The following is a 16,840-nucleotide window of genomic DNA, read 5'->3' as shown; positions in this document are numbered from 1 at the left end:
AATACAAAAAACATAGTAAAAATAGGAGAAAAGTAGGTTCAGGTTTCCATTGTCATGACCTGAGAAGTTAATATGCACATGCCTTTAATGAGATATGCTAAATGCATACATGGTACTGTTACTAATAGCCCTTTCCTGTGCTCTTTTCTTGAAGTTGAACGAAGAAGAAGATTTAACATAAATGACCGCATTAAGGAACTAGGTACTTTGATTCCCAAGTCAAATGATCCGTGAGTACAATTGCGTGTTAATCTGCATCATGTATTTTTCGGACCTGAATGTTTTTTCATATGTTGTAAAAAATGCAGTTGTAAAAACTAAAGTAAAGAAGTCTCTCCTCTCCCTTTGGTTCTGTTCCTAAATTCTTCTTACACCTTTCTTTTGGTTAGTCTCATCAAACTAAAATTTCAAGACAAAAGCATTGAATTGTACAAAATGATCTTTGGACACTAGATGCTTTGGTTGTGAGGAGGTGGCTTTCTGAGAGGAGGTGACTTTCTGAAACCTAAGAATTCTTTGCAAACAAATACTGAGCTTAAAAAATACTTCCTTTAATGATTCATGCAGAACAGAACTTTCAATAGCTGTTAAAGCTAGATTTGTTGACTGCTCTTCGACTTGTACAGTATCTCTAAATAGGCACTGATGAATGGACATTAGAGACTTCAAGTTTAATGATACTCAACAGACAAAAAAAGGTCAATTGCTTTTATGAAAACTTGCCTGCTCTTTGTATGTTTTACCATTGTAGGGGAAAAAAAGTAATGTTTTAATCCTCTTATTAGGTACAGGTCAGCTAATTTGGATTTCAGCTTTTGGTCTCTCTTTATCCACCCTGCCCCCTTCAGAGATAACAGCTGTAAAGATAATTTTCTCAAGTCTTTCCTACCAGCCTATAGTTACCTGCAACGTCAGCACATAGGACAACAAACACACAGTTTTTATCCATTAGAAATTGGCTCATTTGAAGCAAGGGGCTAGAAAATATATACATTTTAATGGCCCCCACAGGCATTCTGTGAAATTAGCCTTTGAATATGACCTTTTAGCTACCTAATAAAATGTAAAGATGAAATCAAGTATTATTCATGCAAGGCTTATTAAATTTGCTATTCACATTATTGTTAGAGAATTTGTAACAAAATAAAATAAAACCATTACCTATTGTGAGGTGGTTTTGATGAATGTACAAGCACAATTCCATCTTCAATGTTTTGCCTTCCCAGGTTTCAAGGAAAGGCATTTTCAAACCCGAAACATTTCAGATTCTCAGTTCTACAGCACAAATGTATCCTACTAAAGGGCTGTGACCTTCATTTCCTATAGTCAGTCTTGCATGATAGTTGAAATTGAATTCCCATTTTCCTGTTCTTTATCAGCTTTCACTTTTTAGCATATTCTTTTAAACTGTAGCATGTGAATCTCTTTAGCAACATATTATGAAATTATGGGGCTGCAGTGAAAGCCTCTATTTGCATATCTTCTTTCCCCATTGTATTAGAATACTTGCGGGTTTATAATCTGAACTGATAAAGATCTTTAATTGTAGGCATTGTTTTAAGATAAAACAGACTATAATCTATATGGTGGTTTTCCCACACCAGGTTTCTAGAATGTGCCTTGGGGCTGTTATGCAGACGCAGTCTCATAGACTAGGGTCTCAGCCCAGTACCTTTTCTCCCACCAGAGCAAGTCTGCTTTTGTTGATTTTATATAATGGAGATCTATATACACTATTCTGTGAAAAAAGAGTCCCTCTTATTACTGAACAAAAAAAAAGTTTGAAAACCCTTTCTTAAACTCAGAAGCATAATTGATTGATTGGATCTCACAAGGAAGCAAAACCCAAGATAATTGGTTGAAACAATCACTTCTTTTAAACTGAGTGACCCCTCACATATCCCAATTCTGATTTCTCATCTTGCTGGCCTACGTGAAGCATCATTTATTTTAATTACATTTCTCTCTGGCTGCTAAAGTTACTTCTCTTACTTTGATCTTAGCTCTGAATATTAAGTCTGTGCTCACTCTGGGTATCTCAGGACGTTCCCCTGGGTTGCCATCTTTGGTGTTCAGAACCCAGGGACCAACCCCAGGGAATTCTCTGAGGGCTGGAACTGTCCCTCTTATGGGAGAACTTCTGTTTTGTTCTTAATGTAACCCATATGAGGATCAATTACTTGGTGACTTGTTTAACGACCCTCTATTCACCCATTCCACCTGATACTTGTAGATGAGGAAATGGATAGAGAGAGGCTAGATAGCATGCTTGGGATAATTCTTGATGAAAAAAAAAAAAAAAAAAAATAGAAGGATGCTGAGTTTATGCCACAAACAATTTAGTAGTGTGATCTCACAGGTCTGTTTTACCATCGTTTACTCTGAGTTAACTTTTATAGTTTTAGAAACCTATAACTGTTTAATATAATGTTTAAGGAAACTGTAATCAACAGACCTAAATTTAAGTCCTGACTCTACCATGTGGTACTGTGTGGCCTAGGACAAGTTGAATTGTCTCTGTTTCAACATGTGCACAAAGTCTCTATCTTACAAGGTGCTTGTCTGGGTTAAGTAAGACAATGTGTACAAACTGGGTGGGCAACACTAGGCACGTGGCAAACACTCATGAATGGTAGCTATTATTAATGTATGATTATTTCATTTTCAAAATTGAATGCTTTTAAAAATGATACAATGGACTTTGGGGACTTGCGGGGAAGGGATGGAGTGGGTAGGATGGGGGTGAGGGATAAAAGACTACAGGTTGGGTACAGTGTACACAGCTTGGGTGATGGATGTACCAAAATCTCAGAAATCACCAATAAAGAACTTATCCATGTAACCAAGCACCACCTGTTCCCCCAAAACTATTAAAATTAAAAAAAAAAAAAATTTAAGTTCAAAAAAAGAGATATGGAATGCTTTGAATATTGAATTTTCATTGAGCCTCAAATCCTAAAAATGTCTGTTTTTCTACATTTCCATTGCAGAGACATGCGCTGGAACAAGGGAACCATCTTAAAAGCATCTGTGGACTATATCCGAAAGTTGCAACGAGAACAGCAACGCGCCAAAGAACTTGAAAACCGACAGAAGAAACTGGAGCACGCCAACCGGCATTTGTTGCTCAGAATACAGGTACACAGCCTGAGTTGTGTAAAGTTTACTGCTTGTTACCAACTTCAAGACAGTAGAAAGATGGATATAATGAGCCATAGGGGAGTTGACTTACATGATCCTAACACAGTCAGTCCGTATTATTTGTGGATTCTGTATGTGTGAATTTACCTACTTGTAACCCCAAAATCAATATCTGTGGCACTTCCACAGTCATTCTTGGACATGTGCAGAGTGGCAAGTTTGAGCTGCGTGCCCACAGTCATTCTCAGACATGTGCAGAGTGGCAAGTTTGAGCTACCCATGGCACGCATTTCCAGGTGAGGTCGAATGACCCTGCCCGAGGCTGACTGTCTGCTTTCTTGTTTCAGCTCTCATCCTCTAAACAAGTGCTCCTTTCGTGGTCTGTTCAGTGCTTTCTACATTATTGTTTCTGTTGGTGATTTCGCTGTTTAAAATGACCCCCAAGCATAATGCGGAAGCAATGTCTAGAGTTCCTGAGGGCAAGAAGGCCGTGATGTGTCTTACAGAGAAAACACAGGTGTTGGATAAGCTTCTTTCCGGCATGAGTTACAGTTCTGTTGGCTGTGAGTTTAATATTCACGGGTCAACAACATATATTACATAAGGTGACCTCCAACAGAAATATACATATAACAAGATTAAGTGTCGTGACTGGGGTCTCACAGGAACCTAACCTGTAATTGCCCTGGGAACAGTGCTTCAGTGTTGTTCACCCATTCAGTGTTCACAGTGACTTTGTAGAACATAAAAAACATAAGCACTGACTATACATGTTAAATAAGAAGATGCCTTAGTATTTGCAGGGTCTAGGAAGCAGTTGATGATCAAAGTCTGTGTTTATAAGGAACTTGGGGACACCCAGAGGATCTTATATTAAGGACATAATTCCTGGAGATAGTTATAAATAGTGGAATTGTAACATATATCTTTAACTTAAACTATACACCCTTAGAGGAAGACATACTCATTTTATTAATATGTACAATTTGTGCGTCGTCCTGTTCAGTGGGTACATGCACCAGTGTAAACGGGAGATGGGGAGTTCCTCTTCAGTGTCAGCTCCTGGAACTTCTCTCAGGTGCTCGGCCTCTCTTGTTGGGTGAAAGGGCATGACTTCCTCTGAAATGATCCTCAAAAACAGACTCCCTGTTTGAACCAAAGGGGGTTTGTGAGGGTAATTTTAATTTGCTGACTTTGAACAAAACCTTTCTGTAAGAGTCAATGACACCGTACCTTCTTCTTGAGTAGGCTGACCCACCTTTTACTAGATTTTGCCATAAAGCAAGGGTTGTCTTTCAACTTTTCCAGTACAACTATTCATGGAGTTATTTTACGAAACAGCAGTGAGAAGTATGACACCCTAGAGACCATTGTGTTTCACCTAATGGTGTTCCTCCTGGACGCTGAACTTTTCAAACAGAGCAATTCACTTATAATAATGGTCTCCAGTCTTCTGAATGCTTATATTTTGAAATTTCACATCTCTCATTCACTGCAGCGATTCCTCAGCTGCGGGTCGGGGAGGTGGGAAGCCACTTCCCTGTTGGAGTGCATTTTAGGACTCTGGGTAGTGAAGGAGAGGTTGTGTGTAATTTGAAAGCCCTCCTTTCCCCTCCCCTCCTCTACTTTGGCTTTGGTTGTTGGTTTTATGTTCTGTCTCTTCAACAAGTAGCTATAGGTATTTAATCTCTTGAACGTAGTCTACCTATTTATAAAAGCAGCTTGTCGGCCTGGCATGGTAGCTCACGCTTGTAATCCCAGCACTTTGGGAGGCCAAGGCGGGTGGATCACGAGATCAGGAGTTCAAGACCAGCCTGGCCAAGATGGTGAAGCCCCATCTCTACTAAAAATACAAAAATTAGCTGGATGTGGTGGCAAGCACCTGTAATCCCAGCTACTCGTGAGGCTGAGGCAGAGAATCTCTTGAACCCGGGAGGTGGAGGTTGCAGTGAGCCAAGATCGCACCCCTGCATTCCAGCCTAGGTGACAGAGTGAGACTCCATCTCAAAAAAAATTAAAAAATAGAAATAAAAATAAAACCAACTTGTGGCTGGGTGCAGTGGCTCACGCCTGTAATCCCAGCACTTTGAGAGGCCAAGGCGGGTGGATCACAAGGTCAGGAGTTCGAGACCAGTCTGGCCAACATGGTGAAACCTCTTTACCAAAAATACAAAAAAAAAAAAAAGAATTAGCTGGGCGTGGTGGTGGATGCTTGTAATCCCAGCTACTCAGGAGCAGGAGGCTGAGGCAGGAGAACCCGGGAGGCAGAGATTGCAGTGAGCCAAGATTGTGCCATTGCACTCCAGCCTAGGCTGCAGAGCAAGACTCCGTATCAAAAAACAAACAGAAAAAGCAGCTTGTACTAATGTGTCGTTTCCTTCTACAAGTATTAAAATGTAATAACTATTTTGAAAGAGTAGCTAGGTTTTGTTTTATTTTAGGGTTCCAAACATGTATATTCATATGAAATACGAATATTGTGAAATATGTGCATTGGAAATTCCATGGTGACGATATCTTGATTTTCTTCCAATGACGATGTGAGGCAGCCTTTAGAACTTTTGCATATCACAGAAAACATTATTAATTAGGAAAGTTCTGCAATGCAATTAAGCCAGAGTTCTCTAGATGAGATTTATCACCTTATTTAGAAATCTGAGTAATGCTTTAATCAGCTGATAAATATTTTTAATTAGACAACAAAGGATTAGAGTAAGATGTTTGCCTCTCTTAATCCAACTTTATTATTCTTTTTCTGAGAAAACAATCTGCATGTGTGGAGGTGCTGTTCTTATTAGCATGTTGGTGTAGACTTACAAGAGTCCATGTTTTCAGTATGGGCCTAAGGGCTTTCTTTCATTTTTACTCTTAAGTGATGCACGCAGAAGTTTTCACAGAAGAAAGAGCATGAATCCTTAATATCAGTGAAACTGCCATTTTATTAAATAGCCCAGGGCTTTCAAATGATGCCTGAAGAAACTTGTGTTTCTGAAGATTATTTAAAGGAACTTGAAGGTACTTGTGTGACATCTCAAGCTCCTGGCTTTTACTCATATCGCATCCAAAGAAGGATTTTGCAGATCCAAAAACCTTGAATTTAGACTGAAACATGGCTTTTCAAGCACATATGTTTCTCAGCTTGTGGGCAAAGGTTGAGAGGCCATGTCATGTGGAGAGTCCTTCCCCTCTCTGATAAGGAAAGGTGACTTGCTTCAAATATATATTCTATTGCTACATATTATTGTTTCACAGTCATAGAAGGGATAGCATTGGAATGGAGAAGCAGAATGCTTATCAGGAATCAATTAAAGTCTCTATGGTTCATTTTAGAGATATACTCAGAGAGGAAAAAGAGAAAGAGCTTACTTGGAAGGCATTTTGCAATGATACAGGGGGAATCAATGGCATTTAGTAAGTGTATTACTCAGTTAGTGCGGCTGTAGTGAAATGCCATTGACTGGGTGGTAAACAAGAGTTATTTTCTCACAATTCTGGAGGCTAGTTGTTGTCCAAGATCAAGTTGTCAGCAGGGTTGGTCCCTTCTGAAGCCTCTCTCCTTGGCTTCTAGATGCCCGTCTTCTCCCTGTGTGTTCACATGGTCTTTTTTCTGTGTGCATCTGTCCCAATCTCCTTTTCTTACAAGGACACCAGTCCTACTGGGTTTAGGCCCACCAGTATGATCTCATTTTAAATTAATCGCCTCTTTAAAGGCCCTAACTCCAAATACAGTCACATTCCAAGGTACTAACATTAGGACTTCAACATTCAAATTTTTTCCAGGACACAGTTTAGCCAATAATAGGAATGTATGTGAGGAAGGAAAGGAAAAAAGTTGTTCATCTTATAGATGAGAACTTACTTGTTGAGTTAAAAACATACTTTCCCTTTGCCATCGTGAAATGGGTTAAATGATGCTTCTAAAACTTTAGTTACTTGCATAGAACTTTCACAGCTTTTGCTATCGCTACCAAAACTTTTTAACTTCATGGCACTCTTAGTGTTTTAGCAAGCTTTTTACCATCCCCCTTGACCAAAAGAAATACCTACTCTTTTTGTTAGGTCCAAACAACTTATTAAGTATTTAGGTTTTAACAACTTGGTAGCCATTTGAAAAAATAAAACATATAAATTAAAAGGAAAATAGCATTTTTATTTTGTTATTAAATAACCATATTACTTACTAACTGGATGTGTGTGCCTGTTGGGCACTGCACAACTTCTAAAGGCTCTTGGAATCAGACTGGACACCACCACCCTTGTTGCCCAGTCCACAGTGATGTTCATGCGAAACTTGTTTTTCTTTCATCACAGCAACCGCCACAAGCCCAACTTTGCAATGATATGATGTGGTTGAAAAGTGTATAGCACAGTCTGATGCTGAAAGAGAACTATCTTGAGTTTAGTGGTTCTCAGGTAGTATTGCCATTTCCCTTGAAATGTTAGGCTATCTCCAGTGCTCTGTGAGTTCATTGCAGCACCCATGGGGACCTCAGTGCACAGCTGAAGGACCATGAAAGCTGAAGGACCATGAAACTATGTTACTCTTTATTGAATATGTTTCTTTTTTCTTTTCTTTCGTTTTTCTTTTCTTTTTTTTTTTTTTTTTTTTTTGAGATGGTGTTTCACTCTTCTTGCCCAGGCTGGAGTGCAATGGCGTGATCTTGGCTCACTGCAACCTCCACCTCTCAGGTTCAAACGATTCTCCTGCCTCAACCTCCCGAGTAGCTGGGATTACAGACGCGCACCACCATGCCTGGCTAATTTTAGTATTTTTAGTAGAGACGGGGGTTTCACCATGTTGACCAGGCTGGTCTCAAACTCCTGACCTCAGGTGATCCACTCCCCTCGGCCTCCCAAATAATATTTTTATCAGCTTGCATTTAAAACTTCATTTTTGTATTTTTTAACTTATCCTCAGTGTGAACATTAATATCTGCGAGAGACCATCTCTCTCTGTTTTTCATACATAGTCAAATCTATAAAACACCTAAAACTTTATTTCATATACTACCAGTGGTACTTCTACTATACTTTAGAACATACAGAGCTTATTAATTTAAAAGAACAAAAAAACTTTTATTTTGAGGATTTATTGTTTTCCAAGTATCTGATTTTTAATAATAGACTTTATTTTTTAGGACAGTTTTTGGTTTGCAGTAAAATTGAAATAATGCTGCAGCTATTTCCCATACACCTCTTTCCCCCAAGCATGCACGGCCTTCCCCATTATCAGCATTCCCTACCAGAGTGGCACATTTATTAGAATCAATGAACCCACAGTGACATTTCATTTCCCTCCAAAGTCTACACTTTACATTCCCTCTTGGTGTTGTACATTTTGTGGGTTTGGCCAAATGTCTAATGACATGCATCTACCATTACAGTATCATATAGAGTGGTTTCACGGGCTTAAAAGTCCTCTGTGCTCTGCCTATTTCAGTGTTTTATCTTTACTCTTATTATAGGAACTTGAAATGCAGGCTCGAGCTCATGGACTTTCCCTTATTCCATCCACGGGTCTCTGCTCTCCAGATTTGGTGAATCGGATCATCAAGCAAGAACCCGTTCTTGAGAACTGCAGCCAAGACCTCCTTCAGCATCACGCAGACCTAACTTGTACAACAACTCTCGATCTCACGGATGGCACCATCACCTTCAACAACAACCTCGGAACTGGGACCGAGGCCAACCAAGCCTATAGTGTCCCCACGAAAATGGGATCCAAACTGGAAGACATCCTGATGGATGACACTCTTTCTCCCGTTGGTGTCACTGATCCACTCCTTTCCTCAGTGTCCCCCGGAGCCTCCAAAACAAGCAGCCGGAGGAGCAGTATGAGCATGGAAGAGACGGAGCATGCTTGTTAGCGAATCCTCCCTGCGCTGCATTCGCACAAACTGCTTCCTTTCTTGATTCGTAGATTTAATAACTTACCTGAGGGGGTTTTCTTGATACTTTTCCTTTAATATGAAATTTTTTTTCATGCTTTATCAATAGCCCAGGATATATTTTATTTTTAGAATTTTGTGAAACAGACTTGTATATTCTATTTTACAACTACAAATGCCTCCAAAGTATTGTACAAATAAGTGTGCAGTATCTGTGAACTGAATTCACCACAGACTTGAGCTTTCTGAGCAAGAGGATTTTGCGTCAGAGAAATGTCTGTCCATTTTTATTCAGGGGAAACTTGATTTGAGATTTTTATGCCTGTGACTTCCTTAGAAATTAAATGTAAAGTTTAATTGAAAGAATGTAAAGCAACCAAAAAGAAAAAAAAAAAGGAGGAAAAGAAATCCATACTAACCCTTTTCCGTTTTATAAATGTATTGATTCATTGGTACTGCCTTAAAGATACAGTACCCCTCTAGCTTTGTTTAGTCTTTATACTGCAGACTATTTAAAGAAATACTGTATTCTGTAAAAGACAAAAAAAAAAATGCAGTCTTTTCATGAAGATCGTCTGGTTAGAAAACATAACTGATACCAACTGAAACTGAAGGGAGTTAGACCAAGGCTCTGAAACTTAAAGTCTAATCTCGCTCTCTTTTATTCTGTGCTGTTACAGTTTTCGTCATCAATGAGTGTGATTCAGTTTTTCATAAGACATATTTTATTTTGAAATGGAAATTAATGTCCTCTCAAAGTAAACTATTGAGGAGCACTGAAAGTATGTTTTACTCTTTTTTGTTGTTGTTTTTTCATTTTTGCTTTTGATAAGAAAACCGAACTGGGCATATTTCTAATTGGCTTTACTATTTTTATTTTTAAATTATGTTTTACTGTTCATTTGATTTGTACAGATTCTTTATTATCATCGTTCTTTTCAATATGTTTGTATTAATTTGTAAGAATATGCATCTTCAAATGGCAAGTTTCCGATATTTTTACAACTCACTGGTGGTTTTCCGCATTCTTTGTACACCCATGAAAGAAAACTTTTATGCAAGGTCTTGCGTTTAAAAGACAGCTTTGCGAATATTTTGTAAATTACAGTCTCACTCAGAACTGTTTTTGGACACATTTAAGGTGTAGTATTAATAGGTTAAAACCAGGCTTTCTAGAAAGAATAAACTTACATATTTATTTTTAGGATATGAAAATAGCAATATTCTTGGAGACCGATAACCATAGCATTAATACGCCCATTCTGGTCATTTAAATTGGGGTTTATTTCAGCAAACTTGCTGAATTTATTTTTAAGAAAGAAATACTGTATTGGCAAATTACTGTTACTTGATAACAATGTTTTAACAAGGAGCAATGTTGTAAAGTTAGTTTCAGTGCATTATCTACTTGTGTAGTCCTATGCAATAACAGTAGTGTTACATGTATCAAGCCTAGATGTTTTATACAGATGCCATATAGTGTTATGAGCCAGGCTGTTGAATGGAATTTCTCAGTAGCAGCCTACAATTGAATAGCAAGTGGCATAAAGCATATCCATTCAGAATGAAGTGCCTTAAATATAGCAGTAGTCTTTTTTGGACTAGCACTGACTGAACTGTAATGTAGGGGAAAGTTTCACGATGGTATCTATAGTCAAGAGGAACATGTAGCATGGTGCCTATGTAGACAATATAAGAGCTTCCAATTTTCCTTCAGATATTTTTAATATTAAATATATTTTAGTGACAGAGTGCCAACTTCTTTCATCAGGAAACCTTATTCAGGAGGGTTTTTAAAAAGTGTTTAAATGTCAAATGTGAACTGGTGATGGGTGATGGAGGGTTCAGAGAGGAGTGATCGTCAGATGTGTGAATGGATGGTTTAGGTGAAAATAATCAACTGCATAGTTCCCACGCACGCTGGGCAATGAGAATCCTTGGAAACATTGGTGATGCTATCAGTTTTATAGCTTTATTACTTAAGGGGGTAGGGAAAATTACTTCCCATTCTTTCAACCCCCTTAACTGTATTGCTCTTTTCCTAGAATAGTGATGCAAATCTGCATGAACAACTAATTGTACCATAGTGTTCATTGATACAATCATAGCATTGTCTGTTTTTCTCTTCATATTTATATGGGGGGGAGGGCACTGGATGCAAAAGTTGAAGATCGTGACGCTATGATGTTAGTTTTCCTTAGCTGATTTTGAGGGTTTTTAAAAATAAAGCAAGATTGACTAACCTACGGCCAAGGGAACAGGACTATGGTTTAGCAACCATATAGAAAGCTTTGTTGAAAGAAAGTATGGCGTCTTGTACCACTGCCCTGACTGTCGCAACTCCTAACCTTGCCATTGCCTGCCTCCCCGTCCCCTTCTCTTAAGAGACAATTTCTGCAGGTGGCAGGTGAGCAAACCCAGGAGAATGCTGCAATCTTGGGGGTGGTTTTATTTATTTATTTTTTTGCCAAATAGAGTGTGGATTCGTTTTAGGGGCTAGTTAAGCCAAGAGGCAGTGGTTTGGGCTTGTTGTTTGTAACGAGAAAATGATCCACACCACTCCCCCCATTCCCGGGTGCAGAATTGTGACTCGGGGTTGGGCCTCTGTATGGAGTGACCAAAATGCCAAAATTGTCTGTCTGCCTCTGAGTAGGGCAATGGAAATACCAAACCTTCTGACTTTGCCAAAAAGCATACAAGCAACCTGGTCATACATAGGATGACAAAATTCTTTCTGGTTGTTTTTAAACAATAAAGCAATAAGAACAAATACAATACATAGGAAGTTAAAAGCACAAAGGAATGAACTTATTAATATTTTTGAAAAATGCACTGGGAAAAAGTTGATGTCAATAACAGTATAAAACAGCCCTATTTCTTGATAAAAATGACAAATGACTGTCTCTTGCAGATGCTTGGTACTGTAATGTTAATAATAGTCACCTGCTGTTGGATGCAGCAATAATTTCTGTATGGTCCATAGCACTGTATATTATGGATCGATATTAATGTATCCAATGAAATAATCGACTTGTTCTTGATAGCCTCATTAAAGCATTTGGTTTTTCACATAGTGGTGGCCTATTGTGTTAATGCCAATTTTGAATGTTATCTGCCTTATCAAAAAATGGTAGTGCACATTTTCTTCTGATTTAATGAATAACAAATTGCATGAAAATTTAGAGAATGCCAGTAAGTACTTTTTTTGTTTAAAATGCCACTCTAAGATGTTACTTTTTGGTTTTAAACATTTTTGATTACTTTTTGACTTACACTCAGATGAGCTATAATTATGCAGCTTTTTTATCCCCCTCTGAATTTGGGGAGATTTTAAACTCCCAAATGCCAAGACTTCATTTTAGATTTAGGAGTTTTATTTAAAATGTTTCAGTGAGAGGTGGCTTTAAAAAAGAGAAATTGTCAGAGAAACCCTTGCATATTTACAGAAAAGATACTGGGTTTTTAAAATACAAATTTACAATAATGAAAGCTTAATATACCCAGGCTGCCAGCTCCTGGTTGCTTTTTTTTTTTTTTTTTTTTAATACACTACTTAAGAATCATTTGATAAATGTTGGATTTGAATTGGAAAGTGTCAGACAAAACATGTCTTTATTCCCTAGCTAGACCTTAAACTTCTGCCCTTTTAAAAAATATATTCTGGTTTAACCTCTGGAGAAAATGAGCAAGAAACTTCCTGTAATGCTCCTGAGCTGTCAGCTTTTTCCTAAGTTTAATTTTCTTCTTAAATTGTAATATACAGTAATCAAGGCCTTTCTTTTTCAGGCCTATTGGAATTATTTTTATTTTCCCTAGAAGTACAACTGTAGGACCCCTTAAAAACATGTAAAAGTAGGAAGATTTCCTTTTGGAACAAGAGAAAATATTCTGGGCACAATCAAAAGCAAGTAAGCTGAAACTTGGGGCTTTTCATCTCCGGGGGATCTGCAGAAATACCTTCACTCACATTTCTGTCCTGGTATTTACCAGTAAACAGTCATTTCACAGCCCATAAGGATCCTTCATCCCCCCCCCCCCGCCCTCCCCCCCCCCCCGCCACACACACACAATTACGTGTTATAATGGTGTTACCTGAAGATTGGACATTTGCCTGCAATGTGTATGACTTCATTTGATATCCACAGACTTAATTTCTTAAAATTTTATTAAGCCAATTCACTTTCAAATAAATTACATCCGTTCAGTCACCACACATGGCCTCTCAGTTAATCTTCCTGGGTTTGAACCTTATCTCTGCCCATGTCTTGCTCTGTGATTTTGTACAAGTTATTTGGCCTCCCTGTGCCTCAAAAGTAGCTACCATATAGTGGTCTTGTGAAGACCATTCGAGTTAATAATAGTAGAATTTGTGCTTGATAGCACATAGTAAATGCTCAGTAAAGGATAGCTTTTCTTATAATAATCACCTTCATTACTAAAACGGAAAATACTTTCTGGACCAACTAAAATCATCACCTGTATTAGCAGTGACATGCACACCACATTTGGCAAAGCACTGAATTACAACATAGATTGAAGATGTGTGTAAACCGGCCAGGGGACAGAGCCCCAGGCCATTTTGGAGAAAGGAACCTTGCTGTTTGTAAGACCTAGGGTAGGAATATTTTAGAGAATTAATAATAAACTCAATGTATCACATTAAAATATCTTCAGCACAAATGGCCTAAAATTTAAATTGTTTTAAACCGTACATTCTGCATGTATGCTTCTGCCATGAGAATAATTATATTATTTTCATAAAACATGCCTTACTGAAGCTGAAATCTTTATTATATTCTTTTGAAAAATTAAACTTTTTAATCCTTTGCGATATACACTGATAATACAGCTAAGAGTGGTGTCTTGACTATATCCTGTCTTCAGTTTCCTATCAATATTGAAATGTTTTTCAGGATTTTATTTTCAATTGTACTTACATTTGATGACTTCTTTGGAAAACCATCTGAGAAGTTGATCTTCCTAATCCAGCCTACATAAATGAACTGTTAGAATTACCCTGTTTTTATTTTTTTGTGTATGCCAAGATTTAATGCATAGCCAAGTAGCACGAGGAAAGCTCCTTTAAGAGGAGTGTTGTAAAGTTAGATTTTCATTATATTTAGAGAGAAGTGGTGATGATCTCTTAATTCTTTGCTGCCACATCTGAGGCTCAATAGCAGTGGCTTTATGTCTGCACCCATAATAACATGAATCCATAATACACATCTGAACAGAGTGTAAGTGAAGAAGCTTTGATTATCCTGCTTTTTCCAAGAGGCATATATCCTCCTCCCTCAAAAAAAGTGTGGAGTAAACCTGCCATATTAAAATTGTCAAGGTCCTGTATATAGCATAAAATGTAGACATGGTTAATTGTATTTGTGTTCAATATTTGTAGGTCTTTTGAGCCTATTACCTATACCAGATACACTAGAAAGTAATATGAGTATACACAAAACCAAATAAATTTCAGCAACACATCTAAATGGTAAAGACAGTTTGCTTTTGAAAAATTTGCATTTTAAATTTCTAATTATGGAGTCAGTTGAAGATACATCCAAATGGGTGCAATTGTCACTCAAAATTCCTTACATATTATTCAGACAGCAAAATCTATGTAAATAGAAACCACGAAACTAGTGTTTCCCAAACTTCACTTTATGGAGCTAGTTCCACAAGCTGTTGCACAAGTTGCTTTGAGGAATGGGGGTTTGGAGGTGGGCTGGGGTGGGGAAATGCTATATTGTAGTTAATTTTGAGGAAGTTAGCTTTGGGAAATGCTGAGCTAAACAAATTTGAACAGGTATCTCTACGGCAAGGCTTCTCACATTCTAAATTATGCTAATGGGATTGAGAGTTTGTAACATTTCCCGATCTCGTTTGGCCACAGGACTGTGTGTGTGTGTGTGTGTGTGTGTGTGTGTAAGATACCTGCTAATTGTTCCAAAGAACACCGTTTGGGAAATTCTGGAGATTTTACATAAATTATTTAAACTCAATGAATATAATTTTTTTTGTTTTCCTAAGGCAAGTATGCTTACATTTGTTTATGATTCCACAGGTAGAAGTCATTGTCATTAAAAAATTATTACTCCAAAGAAACAAATTAGCTTAGGTTTTCATCTCCATTGAAAATATAAAATTCTGATTAAGGAAAATATTGGCATTAAAAAATTGTTATTCCTGAATTTAAAAAGTAACAGTTTTCATTTTCAAAGAAAATATTCACTCTGGTTATGCACATGTTCAATGTACTTTTTCTATAAGTGGTAATATAAGAAGTTCTTTATGGTGAATGTCTCCCACATCTTTAAATATGGACAACCTAATGTTTAGGAAATATTTGGTTTATAACTTTAGGTTCTGCTCACTGGTTTTTGCTGGAAGGACATTAGGAAGAATTGCATGGTATTCAGAATTGATGTAGGCTTGTCAATGACTCTTTTTCAATGAAGGTAAGTCCTGACAGATGGACCAGATTGTATCTCCAAAGTTCTGTTGTTAATTGGTTATAGGCCAACCCACAAGAGCTATATTAATTCTTATATGCCTGTAGTATATTATAGGACTTACTAAGGTTGTTCTAGCATTTAAACACTGTATTACAAAGCCCAAGGGAAAATACGTTAACACGTCTTTTCCACTCCTTACAGATGAGATCACAGATTTCTTTCATTCAATGTCTTTTAAAAATACTTTTCAGCCCTCACTCTTCGCCTAGGAATAAACGGTGAACAGAGGAATTTCACTCCAGTGGAATGAAGGAATTTATTGGCTCATATTACCATAAAGTCCAAATGGCAAATATAACTTCATGTATGCCTGGGTTCAAGGGCTCAAACAAGCATTCAATCTGCCTGTCTGTAATTTTCTTGGCGCCAACCTCCTCTTAGAGGCAGGTCTTCTCCATGAGGTCCCCTCTGGCAGTTTCAAAGTCCTGTAGACAGCCAGCACCTCTTTCCCAGTTGCTATGGTGAAGTCCCTGTAGTAGTTCTGATCAGGCCTACTTGGTTATGATCACCATAACCCAAAAATGGAACACACCAGTGGACCAGGTCTGAGTCACGTGTCCACTCTGCCAGATTCACTCAGCAGCACCTAAACCTTGTGGACCAAGAGACAAGGAGGTGGGACTCACCCAGACTCCAAAAGGTAGTACTGTTCCCAAAGCAAGAAGAAGAGTAATAGTAAGCAAAGCAAGAGATATTTATTGCTTAGACTTCAAGAGGACTGAGCAAACTCTACCCTTGCCAACCTTTTGCCTTCTCAGATGCACAAATTTGGAACTTTTTTCTTCCTTTACCCTGAACCCCAGGGTGATAGAAAGGGAGGGAAGGGAGATACTAAATCCCTACAGCTGCATCTCCCTCTTCCTCATTTTTCATAGCTCATTTCTCATAACCAGCTCTCTGGCTCTCACCCCCTACTCAATCCTCTACCAGACAGAGATCCTAAGACCCAAGTTTTGCAATAAAATACAATCGTGTGCCACATCATGATGTTTTGGTCAATGATGGATTGCATATGTGATGGTGGTCCCATAAGATTACAATGGAGCTGAAAACTTTCTATCGCCTAGTGACATCGCAGCTGTCATGCCATGAGCTCAATGCATTACTCACATGTTTGTGGTGATGTTGGTATAAACAAGCCTACTGCACTGCCAGTCATAGAGAATTATAGCACATACAATTATGAACAGTAACATAATACTTGATAATAAATGACTATATTACGGATTTATGTATTTGCTATTTATCATTATTGTAGAGAGTACTCCTACTTTTTAAAACAGCAGGTCCTTCAGAAAA

At 37.9% G+C, this 16,840-nt stretch overlaps 1 protein-coding gene across 6 annotated transcripts in view; it reads left to right on the top strand.

Moving 5' to 3' along the window:
- MITF (melanocyte inducing transcription factor) overlaps positions 1-12,102 on the top strand; it is a 224,492-nt gene extending 212,390 nt beyond the window's left edge. For all 6 annotated transcript variants that reach the window (XM_003894197.4, XM_009200354.3, XM_009200355.4 and 3 more), the window contains exons 8-10: positions 155-230; positions 2,991-3,138; positions 8,607-12,102. In XM_003894197.4, the coding sequence (XP_003894246.1) occupies positions 155-230; positions 2,991-3,138; positions 8,607-9,008 (626 nt within the window). In that variant the 3' untranslated portion in view covers positions 9,009-12,102. The remainder of the gene's footprint in view (positions 1-154; positions 231-2,990; positions 3,139-8,606) is intronic.
- Positions 12,103-16,840: the final 4,738 nt, after the last annotated feature.

Source organism: Papio anubis, chromosome 2 (genome assembly GCF_008728515.1).
Source record: "Papio anubis isolate 15944 chromosome 2, Panubis1.0, whole genome shotgun sequence".
Lineage (NCBI taxonomy): Eukaryota > Metazoa > Chordata > Mammalia > Primates > Cercopithecidae > Papio > Papio anubis.
Note: the sequence above shows the minus strand (reverse complement) of the source record. Positions and strands in the feature narration are given on the sequence as shown.